General features: G+C 42.0%; 1 protein-coding gene across 1 annotated transcript in view; it reads right to left on the reverse strand.

The window, feature by feature from the left end:
- Positions 1-674: 674 nt before the first annotated feature.
- Positions 675-20,200, reverse strand: part of LOC104612535 (uncharacterized) — a 29,152-nt gene continuing 9,626 nt past the window's right edge. The window contains exons 3-4 of the mRNA XM_010279977.3: positions 1,668-1,715; positions 675-1,587 (exon numbers count right to left, since the gene is read on the reverse strand). Of these exons, the coding sequence (XP_010278279.1) occupies positions 1,147-1,587; positions 1,668-1,715 (489 nt within the window). The 3' untranslated portion in view covers positions 675-1,146. The remainder of the gene's footprint in view (positions 1,588-1,667; positions 1,716-20,200) is intronic.

Raw genomic sequence — 20,200 nt, forward strand, 5'->3', positions numbered from 1 at the left:
AGATCCGTGGATATAGATCAAATTGGACCAAGTTGGAAAGATTTCCGTTGGGAGGAGATCCGGTCTACTTCTGAGAAGTCAAAGACTCAAAGCGATCCTTTTTACCACCAAAGTGCTTTTATCTGCTGCGTGGAGCCCAAACAGGAACATATATCAACATGATATCTGGGTCAGGACAATTACTGTCAGATGTGGAGATGGTTGAACCGGTTAGCCACTGACCCAGTAAACTTGCTGAGTCCCGATTGCCTGAACGTTTTCAAGAGTTACCTGATAAACAATTAAATTCCATGTTAAACCAATAGACGGTCGACTCAGTGAGCTTTCTGATTTTGCCTCAACCGGATTCCGGTCTGACAACTGATCAAGAGAAATAGAGAACTCTCTTATCTCTAGTTTGCTGATGAGTGATGACTGATGTTACTTTCCTGTTTGTAAGTTGCCATGGCCCTTGGGTCCACTGTCCACTCCACTTGCATTCAATCAGAAACCCCTCCAAGTGAGCCACAAGGAATCAATCTTCTTAGGTGGAATTATTATGTAATAAAGAATAGCAGTATTGTTCATAAATTATCCGCAGTAAACTCCATATACTCAGAAGTCAGAAATCCCTCCGGACCATTAATTTCCATGCAGTCTGAACCTATCAAGAAAGTTCTAAGGAAACCTGGGGATCTCACCAAACCATCAACATTTCAATTTTTTTTTCAATCAAGAATTTTGATCATAATTGATAAAACTTGGCCCCCAACATAAACGAGCATATAGGAAAATAACTCTAAAAGAATGCAAAAATATTATGTATTTCCAGGGATGATTTGTGATGCATGAATCCCTCCAAAGTATAAAGAAAAGCCAATGAAGCTGTACAACAAAGGCCAAAGTGCAAATGTTGTACATGGAGGGAAGCTGAACACTATCCCAATTACAATGTTCCTTGAGAAAATTGGAGCAATCTTTGATCTGAAACCCCACCTGGTAAGAAACCTTCCTTCAGTTCACCTGCACTTGGACCCAACCCCACTCTATAATACTCAGTTAAGATATTAAATCAATAAGTGATCATTCCTCACTTAAACACAAACTGATGTGGCTAAACCTCTGTGGAAGAAGGTTGCATAGGAAGAGCACCATGCCATAGTGCTGCTACCTGGAAGAATTAATAACAGCTGTTTTTATGGGTTTACTGCTAGGTTGAGGATCTTTAGCTGACTTGGAAGCTACATCAATTGCAATATTCCCCACACCCGCCTCCATTGCCTCTCTCTCATCCTTCTCCCTCTTTTTCTTCTCACAGATACCATCATCCACAGCCTCAGTTTGAACAGAGGGCAAAGAAGGTTTAAGAAGCCGAGGTCCTGCACTAATCCAAGGATGAGTAAGGCATTGTCCTGCTGTTGGCCGCTTCTCAGGGACAAAATCCAGTATGCGGACCAGGAAATCTGCCATGCCATTTGCATCTTGCTCACTGAATTCATATTTCTCCATAAGCACCTTATTAAGGGGCCAGAAACGTAACCGGCGAATGTGCCTTAAGTCCCCATACCTGTTGAAGAAGTCTCGGGAATACCGGCCACCTAACGCAATCTGAAAGGGAATTTTGTTGACAAATTTAAAGTCATGAAACATTCAAAACTGAGGTGCAGAGTGTGACATAATCTGTTTACCTTGCGTGGCATCATTCCAAGAAGCTCCATCATTAATGCCAAGTGATCCTGTAAACAACAAAGATTCAGTCAAAAACACACTCATACCTTGAACAGAAGACCTTTAACCTGGCTTCAACATACACATATGCATAAATTATCCATCAACCACAAGGAACAAAACTATCACATTTCTAAAACTACAAAAATTGTTTTACCAAACAAATACCAATATAATGAATCTAATTTGTAGCTAGGAAGTATGTGTGCAGAGTCTTTGCAAAAGTACTTCATTCAGAGAAAAGACTATTGCTACATAAAGCAGATACCCCGCTTCTGAAAGAGGCTTCAAAACATACAGAAGAACTATATAAACTAATCTTCCTATCTTTTCTGTCCACAACTAGTACCACAAACAACCTTTGACCTTCCACTTGTCTATATAAACTAGAAACAAAGTCACTGAAATATGGCTTTTAATTAAAACAACCCTGGTTACTCCTTTTTAATGCAATACAAGTTCACACTCTACCCAAGTAAATTGCCTGATACAAATTCCTAGACCATATGGATTTCATCATATCTAATCCAGGCATAAGAAAACACAGGATTTAAGAACAAAACAAGCAATCAGAAAATTTCTAATTATTTTAGAAAATATCCCAGACTGCCAGTGAAAAATCTGAAGTTGAGCAAAGCAGCTGAAGGATAGCAGAATGATAGACTACTCGTGTAACTGAGCAGTAACACTTTTCAACACTATTACCATAATATCTTATGATAAGCCATGATTCCAAACCATAGACCTAGTGGAGTGCGCACATGTTATGAAACCATAAACTAACCTCACATAAGAAACAGGAGATTCTGTGGAAATAATGCATCATGGGAGGGATTTAATTTAAGAAGTCTGAGGACATCAAAGACAACTTATTAGGGAGTCTATGTCAATATGTATGATTTTGTATTTCAAAGCAAAAACAACTGCCATATCAGCAAAATCATATTGTTTTTGCTGATGTGGCAACTGTTCTTGTTTTGAAAAACAAAGCCATAAATATAGGCAGTTGGATCTGAACTGACCCAGACATGAGTTAAAAGCACAAGACCCACAGGAAAGGCTGCTGAACCTGCCTGACCCGATTAAATGAACAATGGAGTTCCCTGGTTTTCAATATTTAGTACCTTAACAGTTGACAGAATTCTCCGCAAAGACATCACTACCCAAGCAAAACTGCAAAAGTAAGCTGGGGTGCCCTGATTAAAAACTTTCAATTCCTGAAAAATAGTTAAGATCCAGATGTTGAGGATTCACAAGAGAAGATGACATTCTTCTTGAATCTCCAGTTAGGTCAATGAATGTTCAGTTGGTTAAATGAATGCTTTTATCAAAACTTGTCCAACTGATACCCAACACAGGATCAGTTAGTTCAGAGGATTCAGTGGAAACAACTGAAAAATCCCAGTTTTTTTGCACCCCCTTTAGTAATCTGATTATATCTATTCATCTACCTTGTTCTGTTATATAAAGTGGAGCATCATTCTTATATATTCCAACCCCCCCCCCCACCTTATTCTTATGCATTTTCTATTCAATAAGGAGTGTCATTACAGCTTCAAATAATATACCTCTAGTTATGTTTTGTCATGTTTAGAATACAAAGATCCATTGTTGTTTAGCCTTCAATGAACTCATTGTTAAATTAACAGGTTTGACGGCTTCATGGAAACACTACTGAAGAAGTGAAGATATACAAAAGGACACAACATAAAAAGCCATTGTAAACCAAAATGGCAAAAGTTTGAAACACAAAAAGGACAAAAAGAAAAACAAAAACAAACATTTCCCTTTCATTTTTTCTTTATTAACTTTTTGTGGATCAATGACTACAAAGTTCTACTAAAGGCATAAGAAAGAACAATAAATAACATCTTAATTTGTGCCTTCCAACAACAATAAAAAATAATGAAATCTTAAATAAGTGATACAAATGAGAAGAATTGCAATTAATAGCGTCTTAATTTGTGCCTTCCAACAAGACCAAAAAAAATGTATTCCCTAGTCAAAAACGAGTTTTTGGACCTTATTTGAACCTAACAATTTTTTGATCAATTTATTTGAACCTAACAATGCATAAACACATTTAATTCCCAGCACCAACTCATGAACTAGTCACCTATTTATCTTAGCATCCCAGGCTTGGTCATAAACCCTGAATAACAAAAAGAACAAAACCTTCTATTTTTGCAAAAACAGCTTCATGTTTTACATGTTGCCATTTTGTGATTTAAGGGATCCATGATGAACAAGGCCCATGACGCTAGCATGCTCTTAAGGTCTCGAATTAGACCTACATTTATGCATACTCCATTGAATCCTTTGGAGATGCATAGTCGATGCAGGTATATGGGGAAGGGAAAGCCACCATTTAGGAAGGAATCAAATTTCTTCAAATCCCTGCACCAGTTGCTCTTGTCATGAATAATGAATAAGGAGAAGAGAAGAGGAGAGCATAGGAGAGTTATTGGGTCTAACAATAAAACACGACAAAATCTTGTCTCTCTTTAATGAGCATGGTTGTCAAGGTGTCACCTAGGTGCCCACCTATGTGACAAAATTTACAGGGCAGGCATCCTATTATAATAACATTAGCATGGTTGCATCTTATTACTATGCATAAATACAATCTATTATATACTATGTATCAATGTTTTAAAATGAAGAGGAATGATGCGAGGCATTCCACTACGTGAGATGTAGTTCAGAACGTAAGAGGCGTAAGCCTCCTTAAGAGGAGGGGGATGAGGATGAAGAAAAGGAAGGAGAATCCCATCTTTCTCTTTTTTAATAAAGATATTTTATAAAGAAGAACGAAGATACATAACACTAGCTGAAAGGGCCCCCAGCACACACACACACACACACACACACCAAAAAAAAAAAAAAAAAACTAAATTGGGGGTGCATTGAAAAGGGAGTGGGGGGTCTAGGCCAAAGGGGGTCTGGGGGTTCCTCCCCCGACCCAAACTTTTTTCCCGTTCTTTTTCCTTCCCTTTTCTTTTTTTCTTTTCCCATTTTTCTTCTTTTTCTTTCCCTTCCTTCCTTTTCTTATTTCTTTCTTTTTTTTCCTTTTTTTTCTGTCCTTTTGTATGAGGTGTTTGTGAGGCACATGAGGCATACACATCTAGCAGCCTCGTGCAAAAGGCGTACAAGGCATACGCCTCTTGTACCCATGGTTCGTAATTTCAATATCGATGAACATTTCTCCATGTAGAGTTGGAGAAATTTCACTAATCTCTGCATACGCCTCTTGTACCCATGGTTCGTAATTTCAATATCGATGAACATTTCTCCATGTAGAGTTGGAGAAATTTCGCTAATCACTTTAAGATATTTGGAAAATCTAAAAAATCAAGAAAGTTCTCTATAAACATGGAATTAGTTAATAAACCTTCAAGAGATCATTAGAAGAAATATAATACATATAGGGCTCAAAACCATAGGTCATAGCAAAAAACTTTATAAATCAAGTAGGAAAAATTACGAGACTATAATAGGTATGTTTCTTTTGTCTCCCATTTGGTGTTTAGACATCTTCTGTTCCTTATATGTGTCAATTATTTTCCATTTTAACTTACATCTTTATTGTTGATATATGTTTTGATTAGATTGAGAATACTCTTTTCTAGTTATGCATTTTTCTTTTCCTTTTGAATTATAATGACTTAGTAAGTGAATCATATAAATGTAGTAAGCCAATTATCCAATCAACAATTCCCTGCTAGTTTTTTAGGAAAATATTTTTGAAAAATATGATGATTTTAACAAAATATTGAAAAGTTTTTAATAATATTGATAATATGAGGTCTGCGGGAGGCTGAACTTCTTTGTGTCACAAAGTTGCTTTCTTCTCTTGGCAATGTTTGTTTAGGCCCTTCTTCTTTTGATAAGAGAGTATGGGCCCCTACTTCCCAGGGTTCTTTTACTTGTGCTTCTTTTTTTCAAGTACCTGTGTTCTAATGTTGTGCCTAGGTCTCCCTGTGCGAGAAGTTTGGGCCAAGCCTATTCCCCCTAAAATAGCTGTCTTTTGTTGGGAGGTGTATCATGTTAAGATTAATACTTTGGAAAACTTATAAAAGAAAAGGCCTTTTTTGTGTCTATCCCCAAACTGGTGTATATTGTGCAAAACCCATAGTGAGGACGGCTACCACATACTGATTTCCTGCCCCTTTGTTGCAGCTCTGTGGGATTGGATTTCTGATTTGTTTGGTTACAGGTGGATTCTGCCATCAGAAGTAAAATTGTTGTTTAGCTCGTCTACCGTTGCTTGGCCAACAAAAAAGGAAAATGCATGTGGAGATGCCTTAGAGCAGCCACGCTGTGGACTATTTGGTAAGAAAGGAATTCTAGAACCTTTCTTGAAAGGAGAGAACTTTTACAGCAATGAGGTATATTAACTAGAGCTATACACTGTCTAAGAACCCTAGACTTACTCTTTTTTCCTTTGCTGACTTTTGGAGAAGCTGGGCTGTAATAGCTAACATGTCTTCTAAGAAAAATAAATCTGCAGCAATTTGGGTACCTCCTCCAGAAGATTTTATTAAACTGAATTTTGATGGGAGCAGCCAAGGCAATCCAAGACTATCAGGTATTGGAGTCTTGAGGACTGAGGAGAGTAATATCGTATCACCGTTTTCAGGCCCAGTGGGAGTAGGTGATTCAACAAGGGCTGAGCCGTTGGATGTTGTACAAGGAATTCAGATTGCCAACCAACTTGGGATAGAGAAATTACTGATTGAAGAGGACTCTAAGGTGATTGTGGGTGTGGGTTGGTTGTTGAACCTTGATTCAATTACTTGGACCTATAGGGATCCTATGAAAAAAAATAAAATGGTTGACAAGACAAATGACAAGAGTCCAATGGGTCGGTAGGCCGGCAAATGCTTTCACTGACTTTCTTGCCAAACAAGGGGTATCTAGGGAAGAGCCAAAATCTCATTTGTAATTATAATGAATGGGCCAAAATCTCCTTGCTACCCTAATTTAAGTGTGGCCCCAACAACTTTTTCCGATAATAAAATAAAATTCTCGTTAAAATAAAAAGAGATACGAGAGGAAGGTGATACGACATAACCCAAGAGAAAAAAAATAGACCCCCAAAACAACTACCAACTGAGAAACATCCAAACAAAGGATCCAGATAAAACAATGCTCAAACTCAAAAGAGTACATATCCATTGGGGATCAACCAACAACATTAAAGCCAACACTCCCCCTCCCTCCTTCAATCAACTATGCATGTTAACACAAGGCCACTCCTTCAAGATGCAAAATGGAAATACCCAACCACCTTTGAGGACCAAGTTTCGTCCTTATCGTCAAAAAATATCTTCCTGACCACCTTCCTCGTTCCAAATCCCCCCCCCCATGTTCTGCTTTTCTTCATGCTTTCTTCCTTTCTTTTCCTTTCAAAATCTTCAAATGCTCTCCAAGCAAAAGCCTCTCCACCCAAGAAGAACAAACCTAAGGACTTGCCAACCTCCACCTCCCTATCAATGATTTTCCTTATATCCAAACTCCCCTTCTTCACTTCCTCTGCCTCTAACGACACCTCAGCACCCTTCTCTTCTCCTCCACTTCCCCCCCCCCCCTCTTTCTCTTCTAAGGGTCCCCTTCTCTCCAAACTAAGGTCTTGCAAAGTGTGATCCCAACAACTTAACTAAAATAGAATTAATAACTTAACTATAGGGCTCTTCCATCAAGGCCCACCTGCTCTCAATCCACCACTGGGTTGCACTCATATCACCACTCCCTTACTCTTCTAGTGAATCCAGGATGGAGCAACCACATATTCTCAAATCTAAAGGGGGCAGGTCCACCATTCCTCCTTTCCTCCTTGCAAATCACTATAGGCCAATGGTCAGAGGTGAATCCATCCTGGATTCACTAAAAGATCAAGGAGTGGAATCAATTAGTGTTTGGAAGGCTTGAAGAAAGGAAGAGAACCTTGATGGACAAGATTGAGAGCCTTGACTTGAAAGAAGAAAGGGGAGACTTCGGAGAGACAAACAAGGAACAAAGAAAAGGTTTGAGAAGTCAGCTTGAGGACTGCCTACATAAAGAGGAAATTAGCTGGAGGCAAAAATCTAGATGTAAATAGCTACAAGAAGGAGATAGAAATACCAATTTCTTTCATTCTTTGGAAAATGGGAGGAAAAGGAGAAGTTCTATCTCCAAACTGGAGATAGATGGAGTTGAGTTGACACAACAAGATGAGATTGCAGGAGCCTTTGTTGGACACTTTAAATCAATTCTAAGAAGGCCTGTAAGTAGGGGGTGTGGTTAGAAGGATTGGACTGGCCAAATGTAGGAAATGATAACAGGAGAAGGTTTGATTTGGAAGAGATTAAGGAGGTTGTTTTCTCTATGGATAGAACAAAAGCTTCAGGACTAAATGGCTTCACAATGGCTTTTTACCAAGACTGTTGAGATATGATGAAAGATGACATTTTGTTGGATTTTGAGGAATTTCATAGGAGAGGAATGGTTAACCCAGGTGTGAATTCTACCTTTCTAGCCTTGGTCCCAAAAAAGAAAGATGCATTGCATCCAAAGGATTTCAGGCCAATCAGCTTGGTAAATAGCTTGTATAAGATCCTTGCAAAGGTGTTGTCTCTGAGGTTGAAGGAAGTGTTGCCAGCTATTACCTCACCAAATCAGGGAGCTTTTGTGAGTGGAAGACAAATAACAAATCAAATTCTAATTGCTAATGAGAGTGTGGAGAATTTCAGGAAGGATAGAAAGAAGGGAGTGGTCTGTAAGTTGGATCTAGAAAAGGCCTATGACTTGGTGGAATGGAAACTTTTTAGGAAATTATGACCAGATATGGATTTGGGGCTAGATGGTGTAAATGGATTATGAGGAAATTAATATACAGAGCAGATTCTAGGGGTCTTATTAGAGACTGGAGAGTTGGAAGGGAGGATACCCCCCTCAGCCATCTATATTTTGCAGATGACACGATTATGTTCTATGAAGGGGGAAATATGAGGTATATAAGGAACTTGAAATTGGTGATACAACTCTTTGAACAAATGTCAAATTTGAAGGTGAATTTTAAGAAAAGTTGTGTAGTGGGTGTGAATATGGAGGAAGGTAAGATCAGGGAGACTGCAGAAGTGCTAGGGTGTGAAGTTTTAGAGTGGCCTTTGAATTATTTAGGGTTGCCATTGGGTGATAACCCAAAGAGAGAGAGCTTCTAGAATCCGATGGTGGAAAGATTTGAAAAGAGACTTGTCTCTTGGAAAAGGAATTACCTCTCTATGGGTGGGAGGATAATACTGATTAAGGCTACTCTAGCAAATTTACCTATTTATTTCCTTTCAGTGTTCAAAATCCCAGTAAAGGTTTCTAATAGATTGGAAAAGATGATGAAATATTTCCTTTGGGAGCCGGGAGAGGAGAAGAGGGACCATAGAGTAGGTTGGGAGGTGGTGACCAGGAGTAAAAATAGTGGTGGTTTGGGGCTCAAGAACATTAGAAAAAGGAATCTTACCCTTCTGGGGAAATGGTTGTGGAGATTCCCACTAGAAAAGGAGAAATTTTGGGCCAAGATAGTGGTCAGCATACATGGGCTGGAGCTAAATGGATGGGATACTAGAATCCGAGCTAGGAATACATGTGCTTCACCATGGAAAGTCATTCATGAGTTACTACCAGTTTTCCCCCTCTTATCAGGTATGACTTGAATTCGGCTAATGCTATAAAATTCTGGGAACAAACTTGGGTGGGGGATGCCCCTCTAAAGGACCATTTTCCTTCTTTGTATGCTCTCTCTGTAGGGGTGGATTTGAGTCGAGCCGAGCCGAATAGTACCAGGCTCGAGCTCGAGACTATTCTACAAGGCTCGAGCTTGAGCTCAAGCTCAGTTCAAGCCAAAACCTTGAGCTCGAGCTCGGCTCGAGTCAGGAGTTCATAAGCTCGAGCTCGGCTCGGCTCGGCTCGGCTCGACTCATTTTATATTTTATAAAAATATTTAGAAAAAAAATATATTTTATAAAAATAAAAATTATATATAATTTTTTTATATTTAAAAAATTAAGAATTATAACAATTAATAATTATAATATTTTTATTATATATATATTAAATATAAAATATATATATATATATATTTGAGCCGGCTCGCGAGCCTCACGAGACGAGCTCTAGTAGGCTCGAGCTCGGCTTATTTAATAATCGAGCCACTGAATTGGGCTCGAGCTCGGATGAAACTGAGCTGAGCCAAGCTCGAGCAACTCGTAAAAAGCTTGGCTCGTTGCCACCCCTACCTCTCTGACCTTAAAAATGAGCATGTTTCCTCCTTCATAACCCCCTCCTCTTCCACTTCTGGGTTCGGGTGGAATTTAGGTTTGAGAAGGGCTGTGAAGGACTCAGACCTTGACAGCATTTTGAGTCTCCTTCAGCTTCTTGACAATATTTTCTTAGACCCTGCTAAGGTGGACTCTAGAATTTGGACTCCCACCCCCACTAGTTCTTTCTCCTGTGCCTCTTTCTTCAAAGTCTTATGCCAATCCACCAATTTGTAGCCCTCCCTTTTCCTGTTCATGAGGTTTGGTGCAGACCAATCCCTCCTACAGTTGGTAGTTTTTGTTGGGAAGCCTTTCTAGAAAGATTCAACACTGGTGATCTACTCCAAAAGAAGAGACCCAATACTTGTTTATCCCCTCACCGGTGTGTTCTTTGTAAAGCTGACGGGGAGACGAGTTTTCACCTACTAGTGTCTTGCTAATTTGCAAAGTCTATTTGGGAGTGGGCTCTCTCCCTTTTTGGGTGTAGTTGGAACCCTCCATCAAATTTGCAAAATCTATTTTCTCCTTTTTTCAGGTGGCACATGAAAAGTGGCAGGATTATGTGGAGAGGATTAAGGGCTGCGGTTTGTTGGTCCTTATGGGAAGAAAGAAATGCCAGGATTTTCTCATAAGTAGAGAGAAGTACTGATGAATTGAGGGCTCTGATCCTTATAAGAGTAGTACAGTGAACGAAATCATTAGAGCTATTCACAGATTATACAATGGATGACATGTTGAGGAATTGGGGTGAGATTGCTAATAGTACCAAGACCAAAACAGTGATGAATGTGTCTTGGACTCCCCCCCCCCTGCAGGTTTCATAAAACTAAACTTCGATTGGAGCTGTAGAGGGAATTCTGGACAATCAGAAGTTGGGGGTGTTTTCAAGGATGAGAATGGGGTTGTTTCTGCCATGTTCTCAGGCCCAATTAGAGTGGGTGACTCTCTCAGAGCCGAGATCCATGCGGTTATGAAAGGAATCCAGAAAGCCAGGGAGATTATCAGAAAACTTGTAATTGAAGGGGACTCGGAGGTGGTGGTTGGATGGCTGAATAAAGACTACAGTGGCTTATGGAATTACAGCAATATGAGGAGGAAATTTAGATGGTTGGCTAGAGAAATGGAGGTTAAAATCAGTTGGGTAAAAAGATCAGCTAATTCTTTTGCAGATAGGTTAGCTAAACAAGGGGTGGAGAGGGAGTCAATGTTCTGGGCACAGTTGTAATTATTTTTTCTTTTTTCTCCTTCTCTTTCTCTTTTTCTTTTTCCTTCTCTTGGGGCTCAAGTTATATTTGGAAGATAAGAAAGTTTGTCTTCCTCTTTGTAATTATCATTGAAAGCTTTAATGAATTTAATGAAATGTGTTATTGATATAAAAAAAACTTAACTTGGGCCCATTAACTAAAAACCCAATAACAAATAGAACAAATAAAGCATAAGAACTACTATCTAAGAACTAAAAGGCCATTGGGCCCATTACATAGACATCTTGTCTGTACAAACAACCCACAAACTCAACAGTTTCATCTATGTTCTTTTGCCTAGCCTATTTTGTTTTGGTACACACACATGCATGCAAGGAGACACAAACACTTGAATACTTGGGAGTTGGGCCCCACTCATTTTTGGTAAATGGAGGGAAGAAAGTTGGCCAACGGAATTGGGGTTCCCATTGACCAACAACCCCACATTCGTTTTTCGGATTCCTATGGATCCCATGGTAAGTTTCTTTTCCCTGGGTATCACTTACACGGGTAAGTGATACCCATTTCCCAAGTGGATAAGTTAATGGGATTGTTGTTCCCCTTGATCAGAAATCCCATGTTCTTTTTCTGGTTTCCTATGGGTCCCACAATAAGTTTCTTTTCCCTGGGTATTACTTACCCATCTCCCAAGTGGGTAAGTAACTTTCCCACCTAGTAAGAGGGGGGGAGGAGTTGACAAAACATAATGATGACATTTTATGAGTAAAAAGGTCGTTGTTTAGTTTACCAGGGAATCAAAAGAACACAAGTAAATGCACGGCCTTGTTGTTAAACAGTTCTTTATCATTAACACAATTAAAAAATCCATTAAAATGACAAAAAAAAAGAACCCCAATAGTCCAAGAGAAAGGAATGGAGGCCACAAAACAACAGCATTGGATGACAACACTCTACATACTGAGCTGTGACAAGATTTTACAATGTTGTGGCCAGACCTGATGCTCCTCAAACCAAACCTGTCCTGCCTACTCCCTCCCTTGTTAGTGTATCTTCTATGCTGTTTGCCAATTGTAGAGATACTGGACCAGATGGGCCATAGTTCCTTTATGTTCTTTTGGTTATTAGTTTTTGAGTTAATGGGCCTTTAATCTTGTGGGCCTGTTAACCTTTTTCTTTAAGTTTATAAGCAGCCACCCTGTAGAAGGTAATCTTGTAAATTACCTCATTAGTTTCTAATTACGTTTAATAAAAGTAAATGGGGGCTGGAGAGAATGGCACAATTGACTCTTTCTCTTCTCCCTCTTCTTCTCTCCTCTTCTCTCTTCCTCTTGCACTGATTCTCTCATCCTTTTTGCTGTTTTTCTTTAATTAAACAAAGGACATATTTCTGGTTGTTTTTCATCTTCAATCTTGGAGCCCACCTGAAAAGTTGTTCAAGACCAAAGAAAGAGCTCTAGAGTCTCTTTGGTAATTTGTTAAGGTCCGTGGATCTTCCTCCATGGTTTCCATCAACCTAATAACTACTTAACAGTCCCCTTCCACTAGCAACTCACTCTAACCTGAGATGCAGGCTAATTTTAAGCCTTGAAGTAGTGAGAGGAGTTCCACTCTAAGAGATATTCCATCTCCAACTGGACTTAAATACCTGAGCAATATATTACCCATATGATTAGCTATTGTAAAACAGTTGGTCAATTAAAAAAGGCCATTACCCAATGTTGGTCCCAGCTATCTGGGGTCCTGGGAGGGGTGGATTGGATATGGTCCTAAGCTTTGGCATTTTTTGCACAAAGTGGTCTTACTCAGGCTCAAACCCGCATTCTCACGCTTGACAGCCCAAGATCTTACATTACATTAAATAATGGCCCCTTACCTTTTCTATATGTTAAGATTATGCAAGTATCTTTGAAACAGTATTGCATGGACTCTCCTAAATGGATGATCCATCAGTGCTGAACACAAGTGGGATTCAGAGCCTTTATAGATTCTTGAAGTTGAAGATACTTCTACATAACACTTTCCTTTTTCTCCCAAGTTGGAGATACTTCTACATAACACTTTCCTTTTTCTCCTTACTCATTTGACATAAATGAAAAGCTACTTCATATGATGAATGTCATTTTTCCCATAAAATGTGGCGAAGTGCAGAGGGGTTGTTGAGTCTTTGGGATCCTTCTATCTGCAGTTTAATTTCTGCTCATATTGGAAGATTCTCAATCTCATTAATTGTGAAACTTCCTGATGGTAATATTTGTCAAGCCACAAATGTCTATGGTCCGACAGATGGAATCTTTTTTTCGTTTGTTGATCAGCACCCGACAGATGGAAATCTTCAAGAGGATTTTTGGAAAGAATTGGTTGAAGTGAAGGGTAGTCTATCTTATCCATGGGTCATTGGTGGAGACTTCAATGTCATTCTAGCTGCTGTAGAAAAAAAGACCAGTGGTAGGAGGTCAAGAGGGATGCTTCAATTTTCTGATTTCATCAACAGATTTGAGCTGATTGACTTCCCTCTTCAGGGCAGCCGATTTACTCAAACTAACAATCAAGACACTCCCACCCTGGTGAGATTGGACAGGTTTTTGGTGTCCTCAAATTGGGAAGAACTTTTTCCTGATTTTAGGCAGATTTCTCTCCCTAGGCCTATCTCAGATCATAGCCCAATTCAGCTGGTCTGTGGATTTAGAGGAAAAATCAGCGCACCCATCAAGTTTGAAAATGCCTGGTTTGAAGATGAGAAGATTATTCCCTTGTTCAAGACTGTATGGAATGATTTGCAGGTGGCAGGTACTAGCCCTTTCATTTTTGCAAACAAACTTGGTGCAGTTAAGAAGAGGCTGAAAATCTGGAAAGCGGAGAATAATTTGAATTCTGAAACTAAAAAGAGAAATTTGTTGAGTCTTATTAAGGAAATTGATGCTGCAGAAGAAGTAGGTCCTTTAACTGAGGAAAGCAAAATGAAGAGGTCTCAAGCAAAAATCAAGAATGATAAGTTGGCAGTAAAAGAAGAAATCAAGTGGAGGCAAAGAGCTAAAGTGGCCTAGTTAAAAGAGGGGGATAAAAACACTCATTTTTTTCATAAAATGGTGAATGCCAGAGCAAGAGTTTCTTTAAAGGTAATGGCTACTAATTTCTATAAAAATGGCTACTAATTTCTATAAAAACCTCTATAAAGAGAATTGGCCTATCAGACCCTTTCCAAGAGGCCTTCCTTTAAAACAGTTGAATGAAGAGCAGTCCTATCTCATCAAGAAACCCTTTTTGGAGGAGGAAATTAAAGTGACCATATCTGTGTTGGCGGCTGATAAGTCACCAGGGCCAGATAGGCTTACCAACCTATTTTATGTCAAATGCTAGGATTTTGTGAAGGAAGATATTTTGAGAGTATTTCAGGCATTTTATGATAATGCTTCCCTACAAAGAAGCTTAAATACTACCTTTATCACCCTCATCCCAAAAATTGAAGGGGCGGTTAACATTAAAGATTTCAAGCCAATCAGTCTCTTACATAGTTTCTACAAGATCCTAGCTAAAGTACTTGCCGAGAGAATGAAAGGGGTGTTAGGGAATGTTATTCATATAATCAAAGTGCTTTTGTACTAGGCAGACAGATGCTTGATTCTGTTCTATTTGCAAATGAGCTTATTCACTCAAGAAGAAGAGAGGGCTCCCCCGATTTGATTTGCAAACTGGACATTGAAAAAGTCTATGATCATGTCAACTGGAGGTGTATTGATTTGGTGTTGCAGCATATAAAGTTTGGGCAGAAATGGAGAAACTGGAGAAAAGTCTGTGTATCCACTTCCAAATTCTCAATGTTGGTTAATGGTCAGTCAGCAGGGTTTTTTGATAGCTCTAGGGGATTAAGACAAGGTGATCCCTTGTCGCCCTTGCTTTTTATTTGTGTCATGGAGATTCTCACTTTGTTTTGTAGAAAGGCTGCAAAATCTGGTGAGTGGAAAGGAAGTTGGCTGCATGGAAGGCTAGATATCTCTCAATTGGGGGTAGGGTTATCCTGATAAAAAGCACTCTTTCCAATTTACCTACTTACTTTCTTTCTCTCTTCCCCATCCCAAACAAAGTTGCCAAAAGATTGGAGCAGATCCAGAGAAATTTTCTTTGGAGGGGGGTTGGGAGGAGGAGAGAAAAGTACATCTTGTAAGCTGGGATCAAGTTTGTCTTCCTAAGGCTGATGGTGGGTTAGGCATTAGGAAAGTGAAGAATTTCAATTCTGCCCTGCTAAGTAAGTGGATTTGGAGGTTCTTGGCTGAAAGGGAGGCTTAGTGGAGATCTCTCATTGCAGGTAAATATGGGGTTGAGTGGGGTAACTAGAGATCCAGGGATCCCCCCCTAAGTTGGGGTAGTTCCCCTTGGAAATCTATCATGAAAAACTTCTCTTCTGTGTTCATGGAAGGGATTTCTGTCAAGATTGGTAATGGGGATAGAACAAAGTTCTGGAAGGACCCTTGGTGTTTGTATGGGACTCTAATCTTTTCCTCATATTTTTCAGTGTGCTTTTAACCAAGAAGCTTCTGTGGCCGAGTACTGCAGTGTGACAGGTGGGTCTCTAACTTGGACTCCCATTTTTAGAAGGGATCTGTTTGATTGGGAATTAAAAGAGATTGTGGTCTGATGGCACTTCTTCAAAATCAGAAGATTGATCAGTAGTTGGAAGACAAATGGAGTTGGAAATGTAATTCAAATGGTGAATTTTCTGTCAAGTCCCTTGCCTCTAAAATGGGTAATTTGGGTCCCACTGATTTTCCTGCTTCTCAGATCTGGAACACTATAAGTCCTTCAAAAGTCAACTTTCTGATTTGGACGATGGCCCTTGATAAATGTCTTTCCAGAGTTAATCTGGTGAGGAGGGGCGTCCAGGTTATGGATCTTTCATGTAGTTTTTGTGGGCAACATGCTGAATCAATAGATCATTTATGTATTCATTGTCCATTTTCCTCTCAGATTTGGGGACACTTTCTCAGAGTCTTGGAGTTCAGTTGGGTAATGCCTGGATCGGTTAAGGATCTCCTCTGTTGTTGGAATGTGAAAGGCCTAAGCAAGAAAGGGAGCCTGGTGTGGAGGACTATTCCTGCTGCTGTCTTATGGTCCATTTGGGCTGAGAGGAACAGTAGAATTTTCAGTAAGAAAGCTAAAAGTCCTGAAAACATCATACAGAGAGCTGTGGGCAAGCTGATTTCTTGGATATCTGTAACTGACGAGTTCAAGAATCTGAATTTGTTTTCTTTTTCTTGCTCCAATTTCTGGTGGAAAGTGTAACTGCTGTGGTTTTCAGGCTGCCCTTCTGGGTCTGAACCCAGCTTGTATGTTTTTGAGCTGAATAAAATTACTTTACCTTTCCCAAAAAAAAATTCCCATAAAATGTTACTAATATAAACTTTCAGACCCTTTTTCTATAGGTATATGATGTTAGGATTCAAAATATATTGAGAAGTTCACTATTATTAATTTCTCCATATGCATGTCCACAAGTCCATGGCTTTTGTGGTGCTGTGTCAGACTCCTGGACAGATGGTGGATTCCAATTCTTGTGTCTTGTCCATGCAAACTACAGGTAAACGCACAAATAATGCAAATGAATTTCCCAAAGTTAAAAAACAGTAGGATACTGAAGTGAGAAATCCAGAACATCCACAAAATGCCAAGTACAAAATACATGACCACATGTAATATTCTTCTTTGACAGTTACTACCCATCCAAAAAAATATTGAAGTTCATCATCATCCATGCTTTGTTCTAAAACATAAATCATCAAGTTCCATAACTGATGAAGGAAGATTTGGCCCGACCTCGCAATCACGCCACGTGGCAAAAAACAAGTAGCTCGGCACTTAAAGCAACGTACCCAGGGTGCAAACACCAAAGGGAAGAGACCAGTAGTCCGAACTCCCCTCGAGGAGACCGAACTCCCCTCGAGGAGACCAACTCCCTAAGAGGAGCCCGAACTTCCTACAAGGGGCCCGAACTCCCTAAAAGGAGCCCGACCTCCCTACTAAGAGCTCGAACTCCCTAAAAGGAGCCCGACCTCCCTACTAAGAGCTCAAACTCCCTACTAAGAGCTCGAACTCCCTACGAGGAGCCCGAACTCTCCCTTTGGCCCCGAGCCACACAAAGCAGTGACCCGAACTGGCCCGTCTCATGGCAGTTCGGGACACCCCCCCTATCTGAACTCAAGACTTCGCCTCGCACACCGCTCCAAGCACTTCGCCTCCAAAGCATTGAACTGGACAAACCACACCGTACCTGACACCGAAGGAGTCCGTATCCAGGGGCGGCGCACCTGACTGACTTGGGATCTGACGCTTGACGGCCGCACTTCAACGGCCACCTGCCACCGTCACCTACCACCGCCATCTCCAGTTACAGAGACGACTCCGACAAAAAGAGCAGTGACGGTTCTGCCCCAGCAGAGGCAATGACGCCCGAACTGGCAGAAGCACGGAAGTAATCATTCCCGACCTGACAGAAGTCTAGGAGTGAGTGCGCGAGGTGGTTATAAAAGGCTCTCCACCCCCCCAAAGAAGAGGTATGCAAACTTTGCGCTATCTGGTTTTATCTTGCCTTCGAAGGATTCTAACTTGAGCTTCGGAGCCTTTACACCGGGTTCCCCCGGAGCTTCCTCATCTCCTCCGTTTCAGGTTCCCTGCTACTCAGTTCAGAGGCAAGGTCGTTGACAGCTAAGACCGGCCAGATTGCGCATCATCAATTGGTGCCGTCTGTGGGAAAACGCTTCAAAAAGCCTCCCTCCAAACTCTCATAACCTCTTTTCTTCAAAAAACCCAACACTCATGGCTTCTTCCAGCAACGCCGGACATGGCTTCTTCAAGTCCCCGTGGTGTGCGTTGGACAGTTCACCATCCCCCTTTCGGTGGATGGGATCCCCAGCTTGAATGCGCCACAAGCAGTGGCGCCCGTAAACCTTCCTGCCACGAGCATCCCCTTTCCTCCCCCTATTGAGACAACCTTTACTGAACCAACTGCCGTCCCCCTGGCAGCCAGCCAAAACCGGTTGGACGACCTGATACAGTGCATGCGGGCAATGCAAGCCCAAATGCAACAGTTCCAGCAACACCAGCTTCATCAGCACCAAGTACTGCACAACATCTCCCAGTATCACTATCAACAGCAGTTCCCCCAACTGCCGCTGAACCAACCACTACTTCCACCTTGGCACCCTGCTTCGAGGCCAGTTAAGGCCTCCCCGCAGGATGGACGCCCCCCACCAAGGAAAGGCCTCCCGGCCCCAGAACCCCCCTAACAGCCAGGCCTCGTCCCCAGGCCGAAGAGAGAGAAAAATCATCCCCGCCTCGTAGCTCGTAGGTGGGTCGGGAACCTCGCCCGCAAGATCGGCACCTCGGCGCTCCAAGCCCGAGTTCCCGCTCACGGAAAACCGATTCGGCGCCCTGGCAGCAGACTACCAGCATTCCAGGCCCATCGAGCTCGGCAACACGGAGGCCAGCAGCGCCAGTACCAGGCCCACTCAACAACGAAGGCGCCGGCGAAGTCGCCGAACTGCCACCCATGTCTTGTCAGAGCTCAGAGGCAAAGAAGAGACGAGCTCGGACGAGGTAGGAGCTGCCTCGATTCTCTCAGTTCCTTCCCCCCTCGCATCAGAACTCCTGGCAGTCCCCTTGCCCAGAGATTTCAAGCTCCCACCTTTGGACAAGTATGACGGGTCCTTCGACCCCAACGACCACGTTGACGCTTTCCAGTCCCAAATGCACCTCGCCAGGGCCAGCGAATCGTGCATATGCGTGGCCTTCACCACCACCTTCAGGGGGGTAGCCCGCACTTGGTACAGGAACCTGGCCCCCGGGTCGATAAAGTGCTGGGCCCAGTTCGTGCAGGTCTTCACCGCACACTTTGTCACCAGCAAGCGGTGCCCCAGAACAGAGGAAAGCATCTTCGGAGTAGTCCAGAGGGAAGGAGAATCCATCCAGGGCTACATCAAGCGATTCAATGAAGCATGCTTGCAGATACCGCGGTTAGACCCCGCGGTGTAGCTCGCGGCGGCCAAAAGAGGAGTAACGCACAAAGAGTTCAAATGGCACATGGTAGCTAACCAACCCGCAACCGTGGCCAAATTCCTCAAGCTCGTGGACAAGTTCATGAGGATAGAGGAAGAAATCAACCAACGAACCGAAGGCGGGAACGAGAAAAGAGAGGGAAGGCGAGCCCTCCAACCCAGTTGACAGGAAAAACCCGGCCCGGGAGCCGAAGCCGAACCAGTCGTTCCAAACTCCCCTAGCAGTTCGGACGGATTACACGCCGTTAAACACAAGGCGGACCGAGATCTTAATGACGATCAAGGACCGAGCAATGTAATAGTCTCTGGGACGAGATAGAGGGACTCATCCGTCGCGGATACTTAAGAAATTTTGTACAGCATAACAATAATAACAATAAGGCAGGTCGGCAAGGGGAGCACGAAAAGGATGCCCCCGAATCTAGTAGCAAACCTGCCGAACCGTTGCAGCAACAGCCTCCGGAAGAGAGGCCAGTTCGAGGAACCATCCATGTAATTGTGGGAGGTTCGGTGGTAGCAGGGTGTACCTCGGCAGCAGCCCGGACTTCAGTTCGCGAAGCGGCCCTCGAGGAACGGAACCCCCCAAAAAGACCAAAGACCGAAGAACCAATCTTCTTCACGGAAGACGACGCGCGAGGGGTCCACTACCCCCACGATGACGCGCTTGTCATTAAACTAAGGATCAGCGACTTCGAGGTCAGACGCGTACTCGTAGATTCGGGCAGCTCAGCGGACATCCTCTTCAAATCAGCATTTGACCAGCTACAGTTACAGAGGAACAAGCTGAAGCCCGCGAACACTCCTCTGGTGGGTTTCAGCGGAGAGGAAGTCAGGCCCCTCGGAAAAATAACAGTACCTGTGGAAGTCGGCACATGGCCTTGTGCAGTCAGACTCAACCATGATTTCCTGGTGGTCGCGACCCCCTCCCCATACAATGCCATAATAGGGCGGC

This window comes from Nelumbo nucifera, chromosome 2 (assembly GCF_055504915.1).
Source record: "Nelumbo nucifera cultivar China Antique chromosome 2, China Antique-T2T, whole genome shotgun sequence".
NCBI lineage: Eukaryota > Viridiplantae > Streptophyta > Magnoliopsida > Proteales > Nelumbonaceae > Nelumbo > Nelumbo nucifera.